Here is a 26,721-nt window from a genome sequence, read left to right as displayed (position 1 = left end):
AGTAGTAGGACAAAGCCCAAAGAACATTAATCAAAGTCAGTCACTATTTGGGAGGTTGTCTACCCAATACCACCTCTGTAAGATTATCCTCTAGTTCCATAGAAAGATTCATCTTTAACAGCCAGATTTGTACTCTGTGAACCCACTCCTGCGGTCACAAGTGATAGGACCAGAGGTGCTCACTGGCCTAGGCAAGCCTATTAGATTCTCTTTTTTGGGAATATGGAATTGGAAATGAAAAACAGCTCCTGGGCAGGTGGCTGGAACTAAAAAACATGTAAATTAAGAAGCTAGAGGGCAAATAGGCATCTTCTGCTATGAAAAAAGAGAAGGAAGGAAGGAAAGGAGGACAAAGGAAAGAAGGAAGGAAAGCAAACAGGAGGTATAAAAGAAAAAATAGAAGTATCAATACATGTTACAACACAGATGGACCTTGAAAATAATGTGCAAAGTAAGATACAAAAGACCACATGTTGTATGATTCCATTTATATGAAATGTCCAGAATACACAAATCTATATAGGCAGGAAGATTAGTGATTCCCTAGAGCTGGGAGGAATGGGGGGAGGGATATGATAGTAAAATGTTTCCTTGGGAAATAATAAAAATGTCCTAAAGATGAACATAGTAATGATTACAAACTGAATAATCTAAACGCCAGGACTGCTATGTGGATTGTAATGTGTGTGAATTATACCTCAATAACACTACTTTTAAAAAGATACTGAACCAGTTTATCTCTTTCTGGACAACCTCTCTTTTTGATAACTAAGGACATAATTAATATATCCTTTAAGAAGAAATACTACAGGGACTGGGGTTGTGGCTCAGTGGTAGAGTGCTTGCCTAGCATGCGTGAGGCACTGGGTTTGATCCCTGGCACCACATAAAAATAAAGGCATAAAGAAGAAAAAGAAAAACTACAACACTAACTCCTTTGGTTCTCCTCCTCCTTTAAGCAATACTTTTAATACTAATTTCAAGAGACCCCAGTTAAATACAAACCTCTGTAACTTTCTGTGTCTCTGAAGCAACTCTTTGCACTGTTGTAAAACAAATGTTAAATTCCTGAATGATGGAAGGGTATAAACTGTTGAAGTCCAGCAGCAAAATAAACTTATCATAAAAACCTGAAATAAAAAGGTCACATAATGTCAAAAAAGTCTAAAGAAAAACACTGTCAAAACATATTAGAAGTACTCTATTAAAAAGTGTAATAGAAACCATTTACTCTCCAGCACTATAAAGCAGACAAAAGAGACAGAAGTGGACTATCACACCATAAAATGATTGGATTAGAGTGAAAGCCCAGATCACAAAAGATTGATGAAAACATTCTGTCTCCCCATGAAACAAGCTTGAACCAGTCCTTCCCCAACAGTCCCCAAATATACCATTATTATGGGAAAACACCACTCAGGGCCAATTATTTTGGAGAGAGATCATATCTACTTCCAAAAAATGTTGCTAAATTATCCCTCAAGCAAGCATTCCTTCCCACCCAACACCAAATAAAACACCAGGGGCTGGAGATGTGGCTCAAGCGGTAGTGCGCTCGCCTGGCATGCACGGGGCGCTGGGTTGGATCCTCAGCACCACATAAAAATAAAATAAAAGATGTTGTGTCCACCGAAAACTAAAAAATAAATATTAAAAAATTCTCTCTCTTAAAAAAAAAAAAAAAAAAAAAAACACCAGTAAGTGTGTGGATATCCACTCCCAGCTTCACCATCATTATATATATATATATATATATATATATATATATATATATATATATATATTTAAATATATATATATATTTACAAACACACCTTCAAACAATAAAATGGGTAGCCCATTTACCTGTACATGAACTGTGCTGAAAACCAGATAAGAAATATTTATATGAATGTCAGTAGTGGAACGATCCACCCTTTTTGCTTACAAAAGGTGAACAGAAAGCTACTATATTTCTCTAGGACATTTACAAAGAGTTTCCTTCACTTTGAGAAGAAACTGAATAAAAATAAATGTCCAGTATTAAGACAATAACCATAAACATATATTATTGACAGCTTACCCTGTGTCAAACAATTCTATTTATTCCTTAAATCCCTCTATAGTAGATTATTCTTATATCCATTTTACAGAAGAAGAAAATGAGTCTTATAGATGTTCAACAGGCAACACAAGATCACATAGTCAGCATTCAAGTCCAAATGTAACACCAAAGTATTACTGTTCCATGTGACTCCAACCAATAATACATCCACTTTTGTCAAAAATGTCTCCTACTCAAGAGTGAATTACTTGATAAAATTCACATTATGTCCAACAATGTGAATATGTGTAACACTGCTATTGAACTGTACACTTAAAAATGGTCAAAACGGCTTAAAAATAAGATCCTTTCTAGCTCTACCACAAAACACTATCTTTGCCACTCTTGACAAGGAAAAGTTATTCTCTTGTTAAAATTCGATTTTGTGGCTATTATCTGTATTTAACTCTGTTGGCCAAATGAATTGGTCCTAGCATACTGGCAGAGGCAGAACCTACCCTCACAGAATGGAGGGAAGAAGGGAGAGGTACTCCCATTGCAGGACACATAGCTTCTACACCGGACCAGGGGTTGGCAAAGCATGCACAAACCAAACACAGCTAACTGCCTATTTCTGTATCATTCATAAGCTAAGAAACATTTTTAAGTGGTTAGAAAAAGTAAAAAAAAAAAAAAAAAACAGTATTTCAAGATATGTAAAAATTATATAAATAAAAATTATATTAGAATAGCAGAAAAATCCACATTAATTCCATATTAGCTGACTGGCAAACAAGATTTCCACAACATACAAGATAAAAATAAGATCATATGATCTTATTTTTATCTACTTGCTGACTTCCAAGATCCAATACAGGTCTAGCTATACCTGAAAAAAAACCCTTAACGCCCAGAGTAAACCAATCCAAGGTCTCATCTTACCAACTTTTTTTTTATGCCTCCAGCATAAGCTGCTTTCTTCCGCCCTTTCTTGTATTTATTGGTATCTCCATCAATTTCTTCATCTTCATCTCTCTAATGTCAAATGAAAGATAACTTAATCAGCCAGCAATTAATTAATTAATTAGGAAGTCTTACCATTCTCTCTTTTTCAATAACAGTACTTAGTTTTAACCAACATTATTTTTAGTTAGTGGTCCTACCTATGGGAAAATACAATTATTGTAATATGTTCATGAATCAAAATGAATGCCAAGCATGGTAGTTTCCTAAGCAATGCTATATCTCAGAATCTATGCAAGTTCCATTTTAAATATTTCTGAACTCATAGAAAGTTCATATTTTTAATTCATGATTATTAAAAATACAACTTTTCATAGTATACAGAATTTGTAATTGTAAACGGGTCCTATTAAATTCATCACTCTAATATTCATGATGTAAAAAAAACTACAGTATTTCACATAGGTATTATTGTTCTCTCTCTCTTTTTTTTTGGGGGGGTAGGTGGTACCAGGGATTGAACTCAGGAGCACTCAACCACTGAGCCACACCCCCAGCCCTATTTTGTATTTTATTTAGAGACAGGGTCTCACTGAGTTGCTTAGTGCCTTGCCAATGCTGTCAAAGGCTGTCTTTGAATGCATGATTCTCCTGTCTCAGCCTCCTGAGCCACTGGAATTATAGGCATGCACCAATACACCCCAGCTTTTTTTTTAGATGGGATTTTGCTACGCTGCCTAGGGTGACTTCAAATGCCTAAGTTCAAGTGAATTCTCCTGTGTCCTCCCAAGTAGCACAGGGACTATAGGCACATGCCACGATGCCTGGCTCACTCTCATTGTTAATATGGACACTTTAAAATAACTATGTCCACATAATGAAAATCCATTCCTGTGTAGTTTACTAATGGCTCACATTTAATGCTTCTGGATAAATTAAATAGTTCTAAATTAATATTCACTATTAATTTTGGTAAGGTTCATAAAACAAGCAAATACAAGAACTTTAATCACACTTTTTTTAAAGAGAGAGTGAGAGTGAGAGAGGATTTTAATATTTATTTTTTAGTTTTCGGCGGACACAACATTTCTGTTTGTATGTGGTACTGAGGATCGAACCCGGGCTGCATGCATGCCAGGCAAGCGTGCTATCACTTGAGCCACATCCCCAGCCACCTTAATCACACTTTCAACATTAAATTTCCATTCTGTATCATTTACCATCAATAGATAGAACAGTAGCTAAAGTTTTAGCCCCAATATGATGGAGGCCACTTCAGAAACCTGATTGTAGTGTTCATAATCATACTAGTTCAAACCGAGTATCCCCAATCTGAAAATCTAAAATCTGAAGTGCTCAAAAATATGAAACAGGGGCTGGGGTTGTGGCTCAGTGGTGGAGCGCTTGCCTCGCACGTGAGAGATCCTGGGTTCGATCATCAGCACCATATAAAAATAAACAAAATAAAGATATTGTGTCAATGTATAACTAAAAAATATATTTAAAAAAATATGAAGCATTTTGAGTATCAACATGATGCCTTATTCAAGTACAAAATCCCCACTTCATGTAACAGGGTACAGTCAAAACACAGGTACACTAAAAATATGGTATAAAATTACTACAGGATGTTATATAAGGCATAAAACAATTTTGTGTTTAGACTTCAATCACATCCCCAAGATACCTCATTACAAAAATGCAAATATTCCAAAATCTGGAAAAAAATCAAAATCTGAAACGCTTCCAGTTTCAAACATTTTAGATTACGGATATTAAACCTGTACAGAAAAAATGCAACATAAAAATAAAAGCTCACTGGTTTAAGGAAATTAAAGGTTTAATTGACATTAAGCTTTGGATAGTGGTTAAGTGACAAAACATTTTCCATGTGTAGCTATCTACCAAAAAGGTCTAATTCCACCTTTAAGAATTTCATATTTCACAAATAATTTTGTCTGTACAGAAAAAAGTAGAGAAGGAAACCACACAAACCCACTGGAACAAACTTGACATGATTTCTAGTACACAGGGGATTATTCTAGAGGCAGATGTTATTGCAGCAATTTTTTAAAAAAAGCTATCTAGGTAATTAAAAAGGAGGAATAAGAAAAGCAAAATACTACGTAATTTTGGACCCACCATTTTTTGCTGAGGCTTTCTGAAAATATGCTTGTCAGGCACGATATAGTTGTTTTCGTAAAATGCATGAAGCAACAAGAACTCATTACGCTCAGATCGTCCACCCATCAGTGTCCTGGACTATTAAATAGAAATTCTTTTTACAATTTGAGCTCCAAATCACAACAAACAAAAACAACTTTGAGTTAGTTAATTTTAATTTTATCAAGATACCTCCTTCAAAACTACTACTAAAATAAAGGCTGCTTTTTTGCGGGGGAAAGTAGTAAATTATTTCTAACATTTTCTTTAAGTATTATAAAAGAGACAGCTTAAATTATTAACAACATGGCTATTTCCTTACTCCCAAAAGGACGACTCCACCAGACACATCCAGATGTTAGAGAGATGATCCTTATGTTCACACAAATTTCAGCACACTGCACCTGGCATTCCTCCCCTTCTCCCAACCAGTTTTTCCTTTTACAAAAGATGCCCAGCTTGCAGAATCCAAGTTACTCATTTTATAAGCATGCATTTAGACTCATTATCATATAACAACTACCCCAAGCAAGCACTGAATCCAACAGGAAATGCTTTTTCCCCCTTTCTAAGTTAGGTTTACCATAATGTTTCCAGCGATGTTAGTGATCTGCAGTGCTAATGGAAGAACATTTAGCTCACACATGATCTGCAAAATGAACCTGGCATCTTTCCAGGTGTGTTCCAACAGGTACAACAGATGAGAAGATTCACTGTACAGAAAAGTAAGAATGAAACAGAATCAAGTAATTAAAAGAAACAATAACTATAATCAGAACTTCATAAAATCTTCCAAGGAATTTTTGGTGTAAGTAACTTCAGAGCAACAGCACCTTGCCTTTGGAAACAATTTAAAAGAAGGTCGGTATGTAATTAGGAATTCATTTATACCACTGATCCCAGTGCCCTTCTCTAAGCACAAAAAAATTCCACAAAAAAATTCATATGTGTTAATAACTGCATACCTGAAAATCACTGAATCCTTTCATTCATTCTATGAAACAAGCATATATTGCATGTTTACTATGCACTAGGCACTGGCTATACCCAAAATGGACAGGAAGTCCTATCCTCATGGAGTTTAAATCCTCATGGGGAAGACAAGAGTTTAAAAAATAAAAATAAATTAAATATGTAGTATATTATATAATGCAAAGTGTTAAAGAGAAAAAGTTAAGCCCCAAAGACAGTATAAAATATCAAGAACAGAGATGGAACTTTTAGTTAGAGAACCAGAGAAAACTTCATTGAAAATAAAGACCTGGAAGTGGTGAACAAGTGTTATGATTTAGACCTGAAATGACCCCCAAAAGCTCATGTGTTGAAAGCTTAGTCCCCAGTACAGTACTGTTCAGAGGTGGGGCCTTTGGGAGGTAGCTGGATTATAACGATTATAGCATGATTCATCCATGATGGGTTTGGGAGGTGGCAGAAACATTTTAAGAAGTGGTCCTAGTGGGGGGATGCCCTTGAGGGTATACTTCTCTTTCTCTTTCACTCTCTCCTCCCCATGTGTTCCCCACCATGTTCTGCATTTAGACTCATTATCATATAACAACTACCCCAAGCAAGCACTGAATCCAACAGTGCTTAAATGCACAAGCGTAAATGCAACAACAGAGTCAACCAACTACAGATGAAACCTCTAAAATTGTGAGCCAAAATAAATCTTCCCTTGAGTTGCTCTTCTCAGGAAATTTTGTTACAGCATAGAAAGCTGACTAACACAGGAGCAAGCCTTATGGAAAGGTATCTGAGGGAAGAGCAATCCAGGTAGTCAGAAGAGCATTCCAATGCTCTGAGCTGGTTATAGACAGTGCCTAGTGCACAGTAAACATGCAATATATGCTTACTTCATATATGGTAGTTTCAGGACCTGGAAGTACATAAATATGGCTGAATGAGAGAGAATGATAGCGAGAGCAGAAGACAGTCAACAGCATAGAGATACAGTGCATAGGACCTCATAAGCCAAAATAAAATCCAGTTTTACTCCAAATGAACAGTCAATGGGAGATTTTGAGCTGACTTTAATTTCAGCAGGATAACCTTGGTCCTGGATTAAAAATAAACCACGAAGGAGCAAGAGCAAAACCAAGGAGACTGGCAATATAAACCCAGTGTTACAGTTTGAATATGGTTTATCGCTCTGAAACTCATGTTGGAATTTAATCCCCACTGTGAAATATTATGAGGGTAGAAACTTAAATACTAAAGTATTTAAAGTGGGGGCTTTGAGCCCCCATGATTGAATGCAGGTAGCTTTATAAGAAGAGAAAAAAGAAAGCTAAGGATACACACATTCACTCTCTGCCTCTCACCAGGTGATACACTGTACCACCTCAGGACTCTGACAATAAGAGGATCATCATTAGATGCAGCTCCTCAAGCTTAGACCTTCAGAACCATAAGTCAAAATAAATCTCCTTTCTTTATAATTTTCCCAGTCTGTGGTACTGCATTATAAACAACAGAAAACAGACTAAGACAGCTTCAATTCAGGGGGAAGGGGATGGTGGCCTAAACCAGGGTAGGGTCAATGGAGGTGAAAAGATGTTGTCAGATCTAGATATATTTAGAAGAGCTGATAGAATTACCTAATAGATCTACTGTAGGATATCAGAGAGAGGAACCAAGGAAGCCTCAGAGGTTTAGGGGAGAAGATGACTGAAGGCTTACAATGGTAATGAAAAAATAGAGGTATCATTAATTTAGTAAGGGAAGACTACAGAAAGACAATGGGAGAAGATCAGAGCTCAGTTCTGAACAAACTAAAGGTTCATATTAAACATCAAGTGAATACATGAATCTGAAATGTAGGGGAAAAGTCAAAACTGAATAAACACAGTGAGGAGCATCAGCCCCCATATGGTATTTAAATTTTCAAGACAATGAGATTACTTGGAGAGGATACAAAGTCAAAAGAGAGCAGTAGTCCAAGAACTCTTGAGAAACAGGTAGGAAAACATGAAAAAATAGCTAGAGAAGTAGCAGAAACCTTACTTTAAAAACAAGCAAGTAATATCTCTAAATGGCTTAGTGATTGCTCAGTTTTTTGTATTTCCAAAATATCTCATTAATTATGTGAAAGAATGGGGCTGGGGTTGTGGCTCAGTGGCAGAGCACTTGCCTAGCATGTGTGAGGCACTGGGTTCGATCCTCAGCACCACATGTAAATAAATAAATAAATAATAAAGGTACATCAACAACTAAAAAATATTTAAAAATTAAGTGAAAGAAGTGTCAAACTCTAAATTCATATCAATTTCCAAATTACCAATAGGAAACATCAAGGTAGTGTTAAAAAATGTGAAGGAGATGGACATAAACAGATTAAATTAGAATAATTCAAGAAGTAAACTAGTTCAAATTATGAAGTAATGGACATGGTGGTGCTGACATAAAGACAATGTTCTGCTCCATGGTACCATGGCACAGGTCCCTATAGCTTAAGGATAGTAGTGGCATCCTTCTATTGCTAATTTCAAGATAGACAGATTCTAAAGAATCTGGGATCATACCTGTACATATTTTGTACATTTTCCATTGGAATTGCAACCCTTTCCATTTTCAGAATCTGTTGAACAAGTTCAGACAAATGGTAGCTTTTGAAATGAATCAATTCGTTTGCTGAAATTTCCACATCACAGATCATTCGGCCACAGGTAGCATTTCTTTCAGCAAATCCACTCCGGCCCTACAAAGATGAGAACAAAAAGCAAGTCCCATGAACATTCCATGCTATCCTACTTTGAGGTTGACCTCAAAATTACAAAAATAAAATTCTCATTCTTCCATTTATCAATGAAAATTTTTGAACATTTACCATGTATCTGATTGACACTATTCTAAGGATATGGCAGTGAACAAAGTAAAAAAAAAAAAAAAAAAAAAAAAAAAAAAAAACTAAGAATCCTGACTTTATTTTTATTGTATATATTAAATGAATAACATAAATAAGAAAGTATATATTTTTAGGAGTTAATAAGTTTCTGGCAAAGGGGAAAAGTAGAGATGGGTAGGAGGGACAAGGAATTTGGGGGGACTATACCTACAGGTATAGACTGGTTGGGGTATACCTCACTGAGAAGATTCCATATTCAGGAAAGTCTGAAGGGAGTATGAAGGGAAAAAGGGGTGAGATAAGCAAATGTTTACAATAAGTAATAATAACCTCTTCACCTTAAAGATATGAACAGAAAAAGAAGAGTAAGAGTCCCAACTCTGATAGCAGAGAGCAGCAGCAGAATCCTCAAGAGATCATTATAAAAGGGACAGATTCCTAAGTTCTCTGATGAGATAGCATGCTGATTTTATTTGTAAGCTTTAGGTAAAATAAGACTTCAATCTCTGAACAGTATCAGGGTTAGGAAGAAGGTGCTTCATACAAAGACGACCAAAACCTCTCCACATTTGAAGCAAGCAAGCAGAATAAAAAGTACATAGGCTTTAAAAGAGTCAGACTGATCTGGGTTCAAATCTCAGTTCTTCCCCTACTAGACCTGTGTGAATGTCTACAAAATGAAATTGAAGTTGCTATGAGAGGCTAACTACATGAGAAAGCACATAGCTCACTGCTTTCTTATATTTCACATTAGCTCCCTTCCATTCATTCTTCCCATCTTCCTGAATGATAATACCCAATGAATTCTAAACCCTGCAACCCTACCCTAAGGCTTATCACTTTAGGAATGCTGAAGTAAAAGTAATATGTATGTGCTGTCTTTCTTTACTATTTCTAGATTCCAATCATTGATTTAAAAAATGACCAGTGGCTTTTTCAAGTAAAATGCTGGATTCCAAGGAAAAGACATTTGGTATCAAAGTTAAAATGTACTGAAGTTCCTATAAGACAATCAATTCCTATTCAAAAAAGTATAGTGCTTTCTTGGTAAGTACCCAATAAAAAAATGGCAAATAAAAGAAATAAGATTTTCAAAACTACCATTACCCCAAGCTTCGGCATGGTGGATCGCTTCAGACGACCTATCTTGGACCAGTGAGGAACTTTGCACACATTAATTCGCTGCAGTAGCACTTCCAGTTCAAACCCATAAATATTATGACCCTAGGCAGAAAAAGGAGGCAGCCAATAACATTATAACAAATGCAAATTAGATGATTTACCTTCAAACACACAGAATTTCTTTGCCCTTTCTTTTTCTGGTCTCTAATTGAAGACATCACATCGTGAGCTTACCTCCGATTGGGGGTCCTTTCTTCTTCAGGAATTTATTCATCAGCAGCATTCATTAGCCTTGACATTAACAAGGCTGCTAAGCAGATTGCTTGAATTAAACTTTATTTCATACTAATTGATGCAAGGTTCATATGATCTCTTTTAATTTGCAGCGCATGCCTCACAATCTCAAAAGCAAATGTAAATTTTAACATCCCATACTTTTACATGATCACTAAAAGCTGTATTCAAACAATTCAATTTTGCTTCCTTAAAAACAGGAAACCTGCTTGTGTTGTAGGAGTTTGCAAAAAACTTCTTAGAAAATTCAGGAACTGCATTTGGCTTCTTTAAAACCTGAGTTCAACCCCTACTGATTTAGATACTTAATAAATATGCAACAAAATAAATATATAATACCAATGAATAGTTCAAGTAAAAAACTTAAAAAGAAGTAAACAAAATTGTATAGAATAGAAAATAACTCAAAATGCAACTAGATTTTTTCATTTCTATAATTCCCAATTTCTGTCACGTGAATAACATTACTCACTTAATTAAAAATTAGACGAGGTTCAAAATAATTGTTATCAATAAATAGATTTACTTGATACTAATTTTAATTAAAAACATATACTACCACTTGGAGTATACAAAATCATTGAGACAGAAGGCAGAATGATGGTTGCCAGGGGCTAGGGGAACAAGGAGGTAATTAGTACCATTTCAGTTTCAGAAGATGAAGAATTACAGAGATGGATGGTGTTAATGGCTGCACATTATGTATGTAGCTAATATCCCTGAATTGTACACTTAAAAGCAGTCAAAATGGTTAATTTTATGTTATGTGTACTTTACCACCACATAAAAACAATATACCCCATTATATATTTATGGCAGTTTTGTCTATTAAATTAAAGTCCCAAAGGATTATAAGAATGTATCATTTTCAAATTATCATGCCTGGGATCAGGGACCCAAACTCATGTCAGGACTCTATCTTACATTCGAATTTCTCACTCAGACTTGGCTCTAACATCCTAAGTCAGGCCAGGTATCATAGTGCTCCAAGACATCACTCTGGGGACCAAATTACTGTTAGTCGAGACTAGGTGAGGGCCCAGTGCTAAGCCAGAGCATCAGAGGACTATGGACAGATTTTTTTCACACTTTAAATATGGGTCCTGAAATAACAAAGGGATGTGGGTGCAGAGACATTTTTAACAATTCACAGGCTTTCAGGACAGTAGCTATGCCACTACAAGATAAGATATCTGAGAATAAAAATGAACCTGAAGGATATGGCAAACATTTTTGCAAGGCTTCAATATAACCAGATTACTTTATGACTTTTGGCAGTAAATAGATGGATCTAGAGACTATCATACTAAGTTAAATAAGCCAATCCCAAAAAAACATGTTGAATGTTCTTTCTGATATGTGGATACTAACACACAACAAGGGGAGGAAAGAATAGAAATTAAGTGTATTAGACAAAGGGGATGAAGGGAAGGGAGAAGACTAGGAATAAATCGTAGAACAAATAGGACATAACTTTCTTATGTTCATATATGAATACATCACCAGTGAAACTCCACATCACGTACAACCACAAGAATGGGATCCCAATTAGACTAAGTTATACTACATGTACGTATAATATGTCAAAATACACTCTACTGCAAGATGCAGTGGCATATGCCTGTAATCCCAGCAGCTCAAAAGGCTGAGGCAGGAGGATTGTGAGTTCAAAGCCAGCCTCAACAACTTTGTGAGGCCCTAAGCAACTTAGCAAGAACCTATCTTAAAAAACAAACAAACAAAAATACCCTACTCATGTATATCTAAAAAGAACACATTTTTAAAAGATCTTTTAAAAAGAAGCTGTAATATAAGAACAGTTTTTTATTAATTTTTCTAACACTAAAAAATATATATATATAGGGGCGGGGGTGTGGCTCATTGGTAGAGCACTTGCCTGGCATGTGTGAGGCACTGGGTTTGATCCTCAGCACCACATATAAATAAACAAAATAAAGGTATTGTGTCCATCTACCACTAATATATATTATAACCATATTACTAATATCATATTTAAAACATAGGCGTTTATTATAATTTCTGTCAAAAAATAAAACAATAGAGTTTGACTGATCAATTGACCCAGAAAAAAAGACAAAAGGAAAAATTCCTATCAAGAAGCATATAAAGGAAGGCCAAAAAACACACAAAAGTAAATATCTTGCTTTATAACTTCTACGAACTGGGGCAAAACAATGAATTATTAGCTCTCACTATCTAGTCGGAACATGGGAAGTTGTCAAGAGAAAAAAAAAATTGCTAGTATGAGCTCTCAAAGGAATGTCATAGAGATCCACTAGGCTCATAAAACTAAAATACTTAGTTTTCTGATTTGCACCCAATCAAGGGAATTAATTAACTCCTGTTGACACTATACATCTGGGTCACTAAGCAAAAAATTTAAAGATACTAATAACTTATATACATTTATTAACTGATATGCTGGTCTCGTCAACTGTAAATAACTAGAGTATTTTAAACTTCAATAATAATTCAAGGGTTGCTTTAATATTAGAAAAAAAAGACTAGGGGGCTGGGGATATAGCTCAGTTGGTAAAGTGCTTGCCTTGCATGCACAAAGCCCTGGATTCAATCCCAAGCAACACACACACCACACACACACACACACACACACACACACACACAGCCTATCTTATAGTAGGCTAGGGTTTTTCCGCTTTCTATTTGTAATTAGTATAGCAATTCATTTCACTCTGAAAAGATTCTTTGGAGCTCAAAAGTAAATAAACAATAAAAATAACCAATAAAGTCACACTGAAAAGAACTAAGAAATGAAGAGTTTCCCCGCAACATGATCAAAAAGCTACTTACCACAATGATATCAGGATCAATTTTGTGAACTTTTGCAAGGAAAAAACCTAGCAGTGTTCTTTCTGTTGTAGCAACCTCAACCTTCACATTCTGTTAATAAAAACATACCAGTCACCAACTCTTTAAAGTATTATACCTTGGCTTCTTGTTTAACCAGGATTAAGATTTCTTAGGGTTAAAAGAAACTCCCCATTTCAAAACTAAATGCAGAAATGAAATTTTAGATTCTAGGTTTTGCAATAATAATTGCACAAAGTCTCTGAGGAGCTCATTCTAGTAATATGCATGAGAATAAAGCAAAATTTTAAGTGCTAAGCAACAGCAAGAGCAGAAATGTCCTTCCATAGAGACATGTTTGTACATTGGACACATTTGAAAGCATATAAATCAGAGTACCTTTCAAAAGCATTACTTAATTTCCTATATAATCCCTGGTAGACTTCACTGTTGATGTATTTATCAGGAAAAGAAATTCCAAGGGTTGTATAAACTATTCTCAAATAATGGTATAAGAACAGATAAATAAGAAACTAGACCAAAAACAAATATAAAAATTGTGAGTATTTTAAATATAAATAAAATCTATCTTTACACAAAAGCCTTCCACTTGGATTGCTGAATATAAATCAAGTATTCAATCTGCTCTTATTAAAAATCTCTTAAAATAGAAATTGAAAACTATATGTATTCCACAACTACGTCACAAAAATGTCAGTTTGACTCTACAAGAATTCCTAGGTCACTGTACTTGGATAGGTAATTCAGGGCATGTCACAAATGATAGCCTAACCTAAAAGTACCCCCAAATTGTTGGACTTCTCAAGTCAATTTAAAATAATATACATGAAACCTGACAAGGTTGCAGCATTTGATTTTGTCACGTGAAGACATTAACAAGTGAACTTTTAATCAAACATTATTACCCTATGTGTATATATGATTACACAACTAGTGTGATTCTACATCATGTACAACCAGAAGAATGAGAAGTTATACTCCATTTATGTATGATGTGTCAAAATGCATTCTGTCAGGCTGAGGTTGTGGCTCAGTGGCAGAACACTTGCCTAGCATGTATGAGGCACTGGGTTTGATTCTCAGCACCACGTATCAATAAATAAAGGTCCATTGACAACTAAAAAAAATTCTTTAAAAGACACATTCTGTCATGTATAACTAATTAGAACAAATTTTAAAAAAGGAGATGAAAGAAAAAAAATAAAAAATGTACACTCCAAAAAAATTATTTATATTGAATACATTTAGCTTTGTGAAAAGCTCACTACATTTTATTATTCCCCTGCCATTTTATTAAGGGCCCAGAAAAAAATTCATGGAGCATACTATCCTCCTATTTTCTTTCCAAATACATACTTCATATTTAAAAGGAATAATTAGCTATTTACCTTTTCCTTAATGACTTCAAGGAAAGCACATGGAAAAATACAGTCCTTCGGTTTAGACACAACTATAAGAAGGGGGAAAAAATTCCAAAACCCATTTTATTTTAATTTCAGGTAGACATCAATGCATGTTTCCAAATAGAAATTTGGAAATTAGATATAAATATTCCCCCATCCCTAAAATGTTAAAAGGTTCAAGTATTTTCATTGATCATGTTGGGATTCAAATGAATCACCAAGCACAGAACTCTATCCCTACAATTGTTAAAACTTTGATCAAATTTTGCTATCCATCAAAGTCAAAATGAATGATTATAACATTCTCTCCCAGAGGAAATCCCACCACCACCAAAGCCTCAACCAGTTTACAATGAAGTAACTCAGTTCAAACTTCTCAAACTTGGAAAAGAGTTTCTCCTCTACAACATAAAAATAGCTGTTCTCACAGTAACATAGAGAGGAGGTGAACAAAGGCTTGTTGAAATGAGCTAATGACTAGTTTCATCCACATTTTCACCAAGCTATTACCAGGGTTTTCTTCTATGTATTCCCCCTACTTAAGTAATAAACTTCACAGTAATCATAAATTTTGTTTTATGTTTAGCAAAACTAATGTGTTGCTAAAACAAAATAAATTTGCTAAAACAAAATTTATTTAACTGGCTTTCAACATGGACTATATGAGTATCCTCCTTGGAGACTGACTCATTAAACACACAGAATTCTGTGGATGTTTCACACATTGAATTGTAGTACAACTCAATTTCAATTGGATATTACTATAACCTCTCCCGAATAGGCGAACATTAATTTATTCCTTGGCACCTGCCTCATTGCACAGAAAACTCTGGACAATAAAACTTAGTTTCCATAGCTAAAAACAACCTTAACAGTATGCACTATTTATTCTTGAAAATAATTTTTGAAAGTCTAAGAAAAAACTCAAATCAAGTCTTTAACAAAGTATCTTTAAAAAATACATACCACAGAAGTGTGACTGAAAGGGAGGTTGTGGGGGTGCTTTATCTAATGCAAAATTGTGATGAACCAAAGCTGCTATAGCAATAACCTGCAAAGAAAGGAAGGAGGAAATCACTTATCAGACACCTAATATATATTCTGCATTCTTACTGTTATGTAAAACTACAGGTACAACCCTACCCCACTTATCATCTCCCTGCAATTTACATTAGTTGAAGAAACTGAGTTGTTTATCCTATAGAATGTTCTGTAGTATGGATTCTGTTGCTTATATCCTAATAGGGTCACTTTCATTTAACACATTCTGTTTCTGTACTGCCTATAAGTTCACAGTTAGATCAAATGACTTTATCAAAACCAGGTTCAACTATTTGGCAAAAATACTTTAGAGGTGCTACTGATTACTTCTATCAGAAAGCACAGACACATAATGTCTGTTTTTCTATATTTCAGTGAAATTAGTAGCCACTGTCAATTATTGCCTAGAGCCATTATTTCACTGGAGATTAGAAAGTGGTATTATTCCATTTTTCCTTCATTATTTATTAGCTGAAAACCTTCTAAGAACAGAAACTTCACTTCATCAATTATTTGGTTGCCTGAGGTACAGTATGTTTTCCAGAAAAGTCAGGATAATGCTTGATTTGATTCCCTCATTTATCAGTTTTAAGAATGAGTTAGTTCCCGAGTATCCTTCATAAATGAGCAATGTGGCAGTGGTATTGTTGTTAGTATCATCATGAACTGAGTGTTTCCATCTATTGCAATTATTCTTATCGTGCTCACATTGTCCCACCTTTGGTCAGTAGGATACTCTGCAAGTTGTTTCCTAGGTCCTTCTGACATATCTTCAGTAGATTTTAATATCATCCTTACTTTCTGATATAACACGATGTTCCAGATTTATCTTAAACATTCCCTGCCTTCATTAAGCCATTTCTCCACAGAGCCCTATTTACTTTATTAGGAAACAGTCTGTGAAAACCTAACTCTGGGCACAAGAGAACGGGCACTTCTTTTTTAATTTTAACTAAGGACTTATTGAACCTTTCCCAAACACTTAACTATTAACTCCAATCATCTACAGAAATGATTATTTAAAGATCAGGGCTTGGGTTGTAGCTCAGTGGTAGAGCATGCACTCAGCATGCACAAGCGCTTGCATTCATTCAGTCTCCAGCACTACCAAAAATAAAGATGAAATCACATACTAAAAGAATGCAAATATTGTCCAAAATCCTCTTTTAAAAATACCCCCATTTATGTCAAAATGAAGCAAACATAAAGAAACTCCCATTGATCAGAGTAAGAAAACCATAAGGATCAAATGTAACAAGCTGACCACACTGGTGCTCGCCTATGGTTCCAGCTACTTGAGAGACTGAGGCAGGGGGCTCACTTGAGCCCAGAAGTTCAAGGCCAGCCTGGGCAACATAGTGAGACCCCATTTCAAAATAATAATGTCAAAAATAAAATAATAATGAATTCAAAAGATAGGGAATACACATATGTGTGTGTGTGTGTGTGTGTGTGTGTGTGTGTGTGTGTAAAAACCACCATTTTAAAACTCTTAATGAAATAACTAATTGAGGTAAAATGACTAATTCATGGAGGCATTAGAACAGTAGTTCTCAACTGGGGATAACTGTACCCTCACATTTTCCTCTAAGGAATATTTGGCAATTGCTGGAGGCATTTTTAGACTGTTACACCTAGCAGGGAGAGGGGGTACACACATCTAGCAGGTAGAGGCCACGGACACTGCTCAACATCTCACAATGCAATAGACCACAACAGCACTCCACAACAGCCCAAAACACATGTAGTGGCAAGGTTAGATGAAAAGCTGATGCAGAAATATACAGTGGTTATCACCATTTGAGCCCACTGACCAATCTTAGCTTCAATAATAGCAGCTTAACCTGACATTATGTGTCTTCCAATATGAAGTACACTCTACTACCTATAAAGTATTTTGGCTAAGAAAGTTGAACTTGAATCTAATTCATCCTTTAGAGATAACTTATAGCATATGGATGTATGAAGGATGGAGGAAGAGTAGGCACTCTGTTTCTATAAAGGACCAAAAAATAAGTATTTTAGTCTTTGCAGGCCTCATGGTCTCTGTCATGACTAACTGACTCTGCTGTTGTAGAGCAAAAACAGTTGAAGATATGCTGTGTTTCAAGGAAACTTTATTTACAAAAACAGGTAGTGGGATGAATTTGGCTCACAGACCACTGTTTGCCAACCACTGGTAGAGAGGAAGAAGTCCAATGATACCACAACAGAGCAAACAAATACAGACAGAAAATGGGACATTATATGAGACAACTATCAGTGATTCTTGTAATCATTCAATGTCATTGAAAAGAAAGTGGGGGGAATGGGTGGGAGTTATACCATTTAAAAAGAGATGAAAGTGGCACAAAAATTAAACACCATCTGTGAATCTTGTGTAAATCCTGATTCAAACCATCTGTTAAAAGACATTGTGAGAAACAAAGTCATTTAAGTATGTGCTGGGGATTTCAGACTAAATCAAGGAATCACTGTTACTGTTATTGGGCTTGCTAATGATGGTATATAAGAAAATGTGCATATTTTAAGAGATATATACAAAGGCACACAGGGTTAAAATGACATACTGTTTGAAACTGACTTTAAAATACTTCAAGAGAAAAAAGAGAAGGGAGAAAAACAGGTGTCACAAAATTTGCTAACTGCTAAATATGTGATTGATATAGAGAGTTCATTGTATTATTCTCTGTGTACATTAAAAAAATATTTTCAGCAATTTAACTCCTTGAAAAAATCCACGACACCAGACAAAGAAACAAATTCAATTCCTTCTCCAAAATGAAGTTTTGTACTAAATTAGTATGCTTTCCCCTCCAAGAACAACTTTGTTGCAGTAAAGCTATACAAGTTCAGGCCAAGTATTACACCTAAGGAACAAATACAAAATATGTCCTTTTTTTTTTACCTCATGTTGATGGTTCTTTGCATTCTGCAATGTTTTCATGCTGAAAGACATCACCACAAGTGGAGGAGGACCAATATCCTTAATTACATTCACCAGGTCAGGTTTCAAAGCCATGGCCTCAAATTTACACCAACTGATTGGCTGGTTCAAGAGCTCTGCAAAAAATAGAAATAACACATCAATCGCTTTTGTTAACTTAAAAAGAAAAAGTACCATAATTATGACAACTGTGATTAACTGAGATATTCTTCAGTCCTATCTTCTATTAAAAATGGCATAATATCTAACTAAAAATAAGCCACATTACTGGATGTGTGTGTACCTATGTTCACTTTCTTGAGAAAAAAAAGTCCAAACAGTGGCTGAGGCTATGGCTCAGTGGCAGAGCACTTGCCTAGCATGTGTGAGGCACAGCATTTGATCCTTAGCACCACATACAAAAAATAAGCAAATAAAATAAAGGTATGCTGTCCATCTACAGTTACAATTTTTTTTTTTAAATCCAAACAAAGCTTTTTGTAAAATGATCTAAAGAATCCAGAACCCAAGATAGGTTTAAAAAACCCAAAGCACTACCATGGAGGAATCATAAAACATTTTTAAGAGATTCATGAAGATAAAAGAGTATCTCAGATACAAGTGCTAGAAAATATCAAGTAACAGGCAAAACAAGTACTATCCACATTAGGATGTGATTCTTCTCCCCTCCAAAGGTCAGCAGTTTACTATGAAGAACAGCTGGGCATTATCTGCCAGGTGGAAAGTACATGTAAACAACAGCATAATGGGACACACCCTGAACGGCTGCCTGTGCTAAGGCCTCCTTCTAAACTAAACTGCCAGGCATTACAGAGATAAAGTGATTCCAAATATACCTACAATCATCCAAGGAAAATCTTGATGAAAAAACACAAAAGGAAATAAACACACTAAAATATATAAACCAATTCCTTAACTTCTCTTTAGGGGAAAAAAAGCACATTTATCAGCAACCTACTTAGCATTATGACTAAATTTTTCCTTACGTGGATTTTTTACTTCAAGCCAACAAGGTACTTTGATCTTTCTGTTCATCAAGAACAGTTCCAAGCTGGATGTGTTGGTTCCAAATACATGAGAAAACGTTTCTCTTTTTAAATACTGAGGAAGCTTCTGCCTAAAAGGAAAAAAATCTTTTTTGTTTAAAACTATTACTTCACATTTTCCAAGTCTATATTTGAAATAAACAAAAGCCTCTCTATGAAGCAGCAGAAGAAACCCCTTTGATACATGTGAAATGTAATTTGCTACAAATGAAATCCAAAACAATTCACAGTAGGAAACAAAAACAATTCACAATGACAAAATAATGCATCTTCATGACACCCATTAGAAGAAAATAGGCCAAGAAGCTCCCCCAAGAGAGAATTTGTGTCCAAAGCTGTACATGCCTCACTGATAAAGAATAGCCAAGTAAGTACCACTCCATTAGAAGAATGAAAGCAACAGAGTGGGACTCATTGAAAAAGCTTCCATGGTACTTTTCATCACCACTGCCAAAAACATTTTTTAAAAGTTTCCCTTTTCCAACATTGTGGGATCAAAACACTAGAACAAAGGTAAAAAGAGGTTAAGGTCTAGTTAATTAACACCCTACAGCAACGACCTTGCCTGTCACAGGAGCAAGAGCAAGAGCAACACTATAATGATGCTACTGACACTCCTCTCTCACCTTTCCACTGCTTACAAGAGACACTTAACAGACTAATGATGTCCAACTCCATCATGTGGCATTCATTCCACTTGACAAACAATTGTGCTGTTTCAAGTTATTTGTTTAAAGATGCATACTTGAAAGCAGAGAAAGACAGTATAACCTGTAGACTATGTACTTAAAATTAATTTTATCCATTTCAGTTATTCATTACTATATGTCCACCTCAATGAACTGTGGGCTTGAGGAGTTCTGTCAGTACTACTAATTGAAAGCTAGTTGAAAGTTCAAAAGTAGAAAAAAATGCCATTCACCAAAACCAGGTAATTTTCTTTGTTTAACTTACCAAGTATCTAACTTCCAAGTACTGAGATTTTTCGGGAACATCAGGTATCTCAAAAGCATAATTCTTTTTCCACTGTCTGGATAAGTAGATGTTTTAAAAAATCATTAAGACAAAAAAGTTTTCAAAACTCAAATTATCCAGCATTACATAAATAATACATTTTCCTATATTAAATCATCAGGAATCTAGCATCCTTGTGGGACACAAGAGTAATTAAAGCCAAAAAGGTATCCTTTCACCTTTCAACTAGGACTAAGACTCATAGTGACAATGTTAAAAAGACTTCTCTTAGACACTACAGAAATCAAAATATTTGCATTCAAATAGGAGCAAGAAGAGATTTATTTTTACAATGTTAATGCATTAAATCATTTGTCAAGAGACAGGTTGTGGCACATGCCTATAATCCCAGCTACTCTCAGAAATCTGGGTAGGAGAATCGTGAGTTTAAGTCCAGAGCTATACATGCCTCACTGATAAAACATAGCAAAACATTGTCTCAAAAAATAAAAATTATTTGTTACTAATTGACATTAAGCAACTCCATCTTGCTAGAATAATCAACATTATAATTATAGTTCATATGTAGTAAGCATTGGCTATGTGTCAAGTACTATTCTAATCATTCAATATGAATCAAGAGATTTAACCCTTTTGACAATGCTTGCAATAGGGCCTCATTTGTCAAATAAAGAAACAGGCACAGGGAAGTCACTTGGCACTTGTTCACAATCAGATACTAGTAAGCAGCAGGGCTAAGACTTAAATCACAAGCAACCTGACTCTAACATTCATATGCTTCACCATTACAACACATTGTCTCTGGAATTTTATGTTTTTAGTTTTTGTTTGCAGTGCTAGGAATCAAACCCAAGGCCTTGTGATTATTACTTGTGGAAATTTAAAAAAGTGACTCAGCCACAATCCAAAACTTAAGTAGTTAAGACTGTTTGCTGTATCTTTTGCAACTCAATCCTCCCTTTCTTTCCATCACTACTAACTTCCCATATTTTTAGTGGGCTACAGACCCCACAATTATGGCCAAAGGCATCAATATCTCACTAAAATCAAAATATTGTTTCTTTTTTTAGGGGCATTCTCCACTGAGCTATATCCCCAGCTATTTTTATTTTTTGAGACAGGGTCTCACTAAGTTACTATGGTTGGTCTCAAACTTGTAACCCTTCTGCTTCAGCCTCCCAAGTCACTGGAATCAGAGGCATGTGCCACCAACACCAGTTTGGACAATTTGTCATACATATCACGAATATAAGACTTTCATTCTATCAGAAATAACATCATAGTCCCTGATTTTTAAAACTAAAACTTACTTAACCTTCTAATCAAAATGCACTGGCAATAACTAATTATAAAATCAAAATGTTTTCTTTGCCATTTCAGAATAAAAACATGAAATGTAAGCATTTAAAGTAATTGGCTTTGAGTTATCTATATATTCAAATTCATGACCATTATTTTACAAGCAGTTTAAAAAGAAAGCAAACTATTTTAAAAAATCTAACACAGTTTTTATATTCATGCCTATGAGATTGCCATTCTATGAATTAGAGATATGCAGAAGGCACTTTGTATGAAGTAGATATGCAATACCTATTTACAAAATCAAGACATTAACAAAAAACAAATTAAGAAAGCTGGTCAAAAATTTACAACCAAATACAAACCTTGGACTTGAACTTCATAATTTTATATTTTGCTGCTATTCTTTCATCAAATTCATTGTAAACATCCTTCATTGTAACTGGAATTTCTGTTTCCTTCCCTGTATTTAGATCAATTTTCTGTTCTCCCGTGGGAAGGAGAAAAGGGAGAAAAAGTATCTGTACATAAGATCTTCTTAACCACCAGAAACCCAAGTTTAAAACAGTTTTCATCCTCCCCCATTTAAACACTTAATAGCACAGTCTCAACAATGAGTTCAAAGGCAAAACAATCCCTAAAAAATACTAAACCCAATGGCCAATTCCTCCCAAAGCACCATAAAGCAAGGCAAAGATGATCAATGCTAAGAAACAATGGGAAAATAAATATTATAAATCCTAACCAAGATGCTCCACAATTCAACAGAAATGGGGAGGGGCTGATACTGGGAGGGAGCTGGAGATATTAAAAGTCCTAATAAAGAAGAAGCAAATGGAACTGATCTTGTTAAATGGCCACGGGGGAAATATTACAGCTGCCTATGCAACAAGAGCAGGAAAACTGGGCCAAATGCCATGTCACGTTTTAGAGCCTTAGAGTCCCAAGCCCAATTATTATGGAAATGAGGAATAAGGGAAATATAACATTCTGTATTAAAACTCAGACACTTTTACTCTAACAAGTTGAAAAACTGAGTTCAACTTCATTTCTCTAATTTTCCCATCCTCTATTGGAATTGCTGACAATCAGTGGTCATGAAGCAAGGAGTAAGAAAGAATTGGGGTTGTGAAGAACTGCTGCCCTACTGAAGGACAGGGTTGACCTTGGAATAGAGAATGGGTGCCATATATAATTACTGAAATCTCAAAGCTAATCACTAATGCTTACCATTTCACAGGGAAGGAAGTACAGCATTCGCTCAATGTTTTTCACCGTGACACAACAGCTCACATGGGTCTTGGCTGATTCAATAAAAACTTTTCCAAACAGAAATACCACACCTGAAAGAATAAGGGAAAACTTAATTGAAATTGAAAAGAAAACATTTCAATTACACCAAATCATGGGAACAACGTAAATGTTTACTGAACATGTCCATACATTTATACCTTTGTGATAACATTCTGACAGCAAACATATATAAAACCAGTTCTTTGTTTTTAAAATATTTATTTTTAGTTGTAGTTGTACACAATACCTTCATTTTATTTATTTACTTTTATGTGCTGAGGATCCAACCCAGGGCTGCACACGTGTAAGGCAAGCACTCTACTGCTGAGCCACAACTCCAGCCCCAAAACCAGTTCTTAACTCAGTACTTATGCCATAGTACACTATCACAGTGGTACAACCCCTGGGAGAAAGGGGATAGAATAATTCTCTAATTTAGTATAAACAGTTTCCCTATAACCAGTATTATCCAGATTAAGAAAAACAAAACAACTATTGTCCAACAAGTCTGCTATTACAACCTCTCATGAAAACATGCAAATATGAGAATATCATTCTAAATTTATTTTTTATTTACACTTACTGATAAAAAACAATCTTCATGTATTGGGATACATACATCAGTATTTTTCTGTATGTAAAGTTGTATTTGGGAAAAACAATTCATCTTGTATCTTATGGTTTGGAAATGAGGTACCCCTCAAAAGCTCCTGTTGATGCCAAAATATTCAGGAGTAAAATGATTTGATTATAAGAGCTGTAACCTTAACCTAACAGTCCATTCTAGCTTGAATGGACTAACTAAATGGTAACTATAGGGAGGTGTAGCATGGTTGGAGGAATTGGGTCACTAGGAGCATGCCTTTGAGGTTTGTATTTTGTCCCTTGCACCTCAACTCCTCTCTCTGCTTCCTGCCCACCATATGCTAAGCAGCTTTCCTCACTGTACCCTTCTGCCATCTTCTGCCACACCTTGGGCCCAGAGCAGTAGTCAGACAGTCGTTCATGGACTGAACCTCTGAAACCATAAGCCCCAAATGAACTTTTCCTCCTCTAAGTTGTTCTTGTCAGGTATTTGATCATAGTGATAAAAAGCTGCCTAACACATCTCTTATTCTATATAAACATATATATCTCATAACAGGGTTCTATTATAATCTATTTCACCCTTTCTATATCACAAGTTACTTAACATATCTAGCTAGGTAGTATTTATACTGTTCCTTTCTCTTCTGCTTCTATTTAACAAATGGTTTACTAATAAAATCAGTAGATATCCTTCTTTTGTGACCCTCAGAAATATACACAACAAAGTAAAAACATGCCTTTCTAAACATCAAGTTATTGTTCTCCCGTCTCTTCAACAGAAAACTAGCCATTAAGAAAGGACTGCTGGGCTGGAGTTGTGGCTCAGCAGTAGAGCACTTGCCTAGCACGTTCAAAGCCCTGGATTCAATCCTCAGCATCACATAAAAATTAATAAAATAAAGGTATTCTGTCCAATTACAACTAAAAAAATATTTTTAAAAACAAAGAAAGAAAGGACTCCTAAGATCTGATAGTCAACCCAAGAGATGGTCACTGTAAAAAAAATCCCAGGCTCCATGAACTAGACAGCAGTAATCAACATAGCCACTTATCTGAGACACTAAGAAAATTGTGGTACATCACAAAGCCAATTACCCCAGTTTCACAAGACAGCTCATCATCAGTATTTCCTTTTGTCATTTATTCTAGTAGAAATAAGACTATCTAAGGATTTTCATTTCTGCAGATGATTAAAATTCTTACAAGAGTTGTGTGATTTTCAGCTGGGGTGGGGGAAGTGGGGAAGATAAGGGAGAGGAAAGGGCGGACCGTGGGATGATTTAAAGGAAAAAATCACAGTAGCACAGAAATTTAGAAGTCATCCTCACGACAGTTAAAGATGGGAAAACAAAATTCCATGCAAAGAAAAATAAAGACTCTAATATTGGATTCAAAGATTCAAATAGCTCATTTTACAGTCAAACTAATATCACACTTCATGCAACACATTTGACACTGTTTATGCCTCATTTGCCACAAAAAGATCATGGTAAACAAAGATTACATTCCCCCCAAAGTTACTAGCTGAAAGCAGGTGCAGTCAGGATTATTCAACCTTGAAAAAGTCATAATGAAGACAGGATATCTTCCCATATGCAAAGAGTAAGATTCTTTTCATAATTATGGTGCATTCAGCAACAACTGACTGACTTAGAATCTGTAAGAAAGTGAGAAACAATAACAGGGTTTTGGGAGTACTTCGTTTTTATTAGCATCATTGATTTCACAAAGCTCAGTGATCATTACCTACTATCACGATGAAACTGTTCAACCCTCTGAAATTAAAGGACTTTTTAAAAAAGCTATTTTATTTAACCCATTGGCATCAAAAACAGAGAAAGATGTGCCACCTCAGAGAACACAACTTGCAAAGTACCACAGAATGGCAAAGTGGACTGACAATGAGAAGGCCCGACTTCTGCCACTGAAGAGTCAACTACTTTTTTTCCCCAAAGCTTGTTTCCTGCTAAGTGAATAACTAGACTAGATAATCTCTGAAGCTTTTTTCAGCACTTGTATGACAAAAAAAAATATTAACTGAGCTGGCCATCATGACATGTGCCTGTAGCCCCAGCTACTCAGGCAGCTGAGACAGGAAAACTGCTTGAGTCCAACTGGAGCATCACTTGAGCCCGTAAGTCTGAGTCCAACAGGGGCAACATAGTGAGATTCCCCCATCAAAGAAAGATAATTGTGAAATGTTTCCCTGGGCCAGAGGTACAACTCAGTGGTAGAGTACATGCCCTGGTTCAATTCTTAGCACCACCAAAAAATTTTTCCCCACTATTGATTTTAAAAGCCTATCCATGGCCGGGCGTGGTGGTGCATGCCTATAATCCCAGAGGTTTGGGAGGCTAAGGCAAGAGGATCACGAGTTCAAAGCCAGCCTCAGCAAAAAAGCAGGGTGCAAGAAACTCAGTGAGACCCTGTCTATAATAAAATATCAAACAGGGGTGGGGATGTGGCTCAGTGGTCAAGTGCCCCCCAGTTCAATCCCCAGTACAAAAAAAAAAACCTATCTATGACACTGGCCTGATATTAGAAATTAATTACTTTGAAAATTTAGTTGTGCCTCCATGTTTCAATCTTAGTCTCCAATATCCCTTACTACAAACCATCACTAATTAAGAAAAATGTCTGTGATGATATATATTTGTTTGGTATCTGACCCATCCAATATAGTAGCTACTTTTCACATGTGGCCATTAAGCACTTAAAAGGTGGCTACTGGTTGAGAAACTGAATTTTAAATTTTACTTCCTTTTAAACAGTATAAATTAAAAGAACTACAAATGGCCATTATATTGGACATTATGGTACCTTAGTAGATCCCTGCCCTGTGAAACAATGGTATTTACTAATAAGAGTAT

At 35.5% G+C, this 26,721-nt stretch overlaps 1 protein-coding gene and 1 non-coding gene across 2 annotated transcripts in view; both read right to left on the bottom strand.

The window, feature by feature from the left end:
* Window positions 1–26,721, bottom strand: part of LOC144251023 (DNA polymerase alpha catalytic subunit-like) — a 67,375-nt gene that overhangs the window by 3,154 nt on the left and 37,500 nt on the right. Inside the window, 15 exon segments of the mRNA XM_077794152.1 lie at window positions 1,006–1,130; window positions 2,538–2,542; window positions 2,970–3,058; window positions 5,129–5,248; window positions 5,733–5,862; window positions 8,671–8,846; window positions 10,101–10,217; window positions 13,242–13,331; window positions 14,648–14,709; window positions 15,629–15,713; window positions 18,612–18,766; window positions 19,637–19,763; window positions 20,651–20,722; window positions 22,336–22,452; window positions 23,201–23,313. Of these exon segments, the coding sequence (XP_077650278.1) occupies window positions 1,006–1,130; window positions 2,538–2,542; window positions 2,970–3,058; window positions 5,129–5,248; window positions 5,733–5,862; window positions 8,671–8,846; window positions 10,101–10,217; window positions 13,242–13,331; window positions 14,648–14,709; window positions 15,629–15,713; window positions 18,612–18,766; window positions 19,637–19,763; window positions 20,651–20,722; window positions 22,336–22,452; window positions 23,201–23,313 (1,583 nt within the window).
* LOC144251210 (small Cajal body-specific RNA 24) lies at window positions 1,890–2,019 on the bottom strand. Its single transcript, XR_013342642.1, has one exon.

The sequence above is a fragment of the Urocitellus parryii genome, chromosome Y (assembly GCF_045843805.1).
Source record: "Urocitellus parryii isolate mUroPar1 chromosome Y, mUroPar1.hap1, whole genome shotgun sequence".
NCBI classification, from domain to species: Eukaryota; Metazoa; Chordata; class Mammalia; order Rodentia; family Sciuridae; genus Urocitellus; species Urocitellus parryii.
The sequence above is the reverse complement of the archived record's forward strand: the minus strand, read 5'-3'. Positions and strand labels throughout refer to the sequence as shown.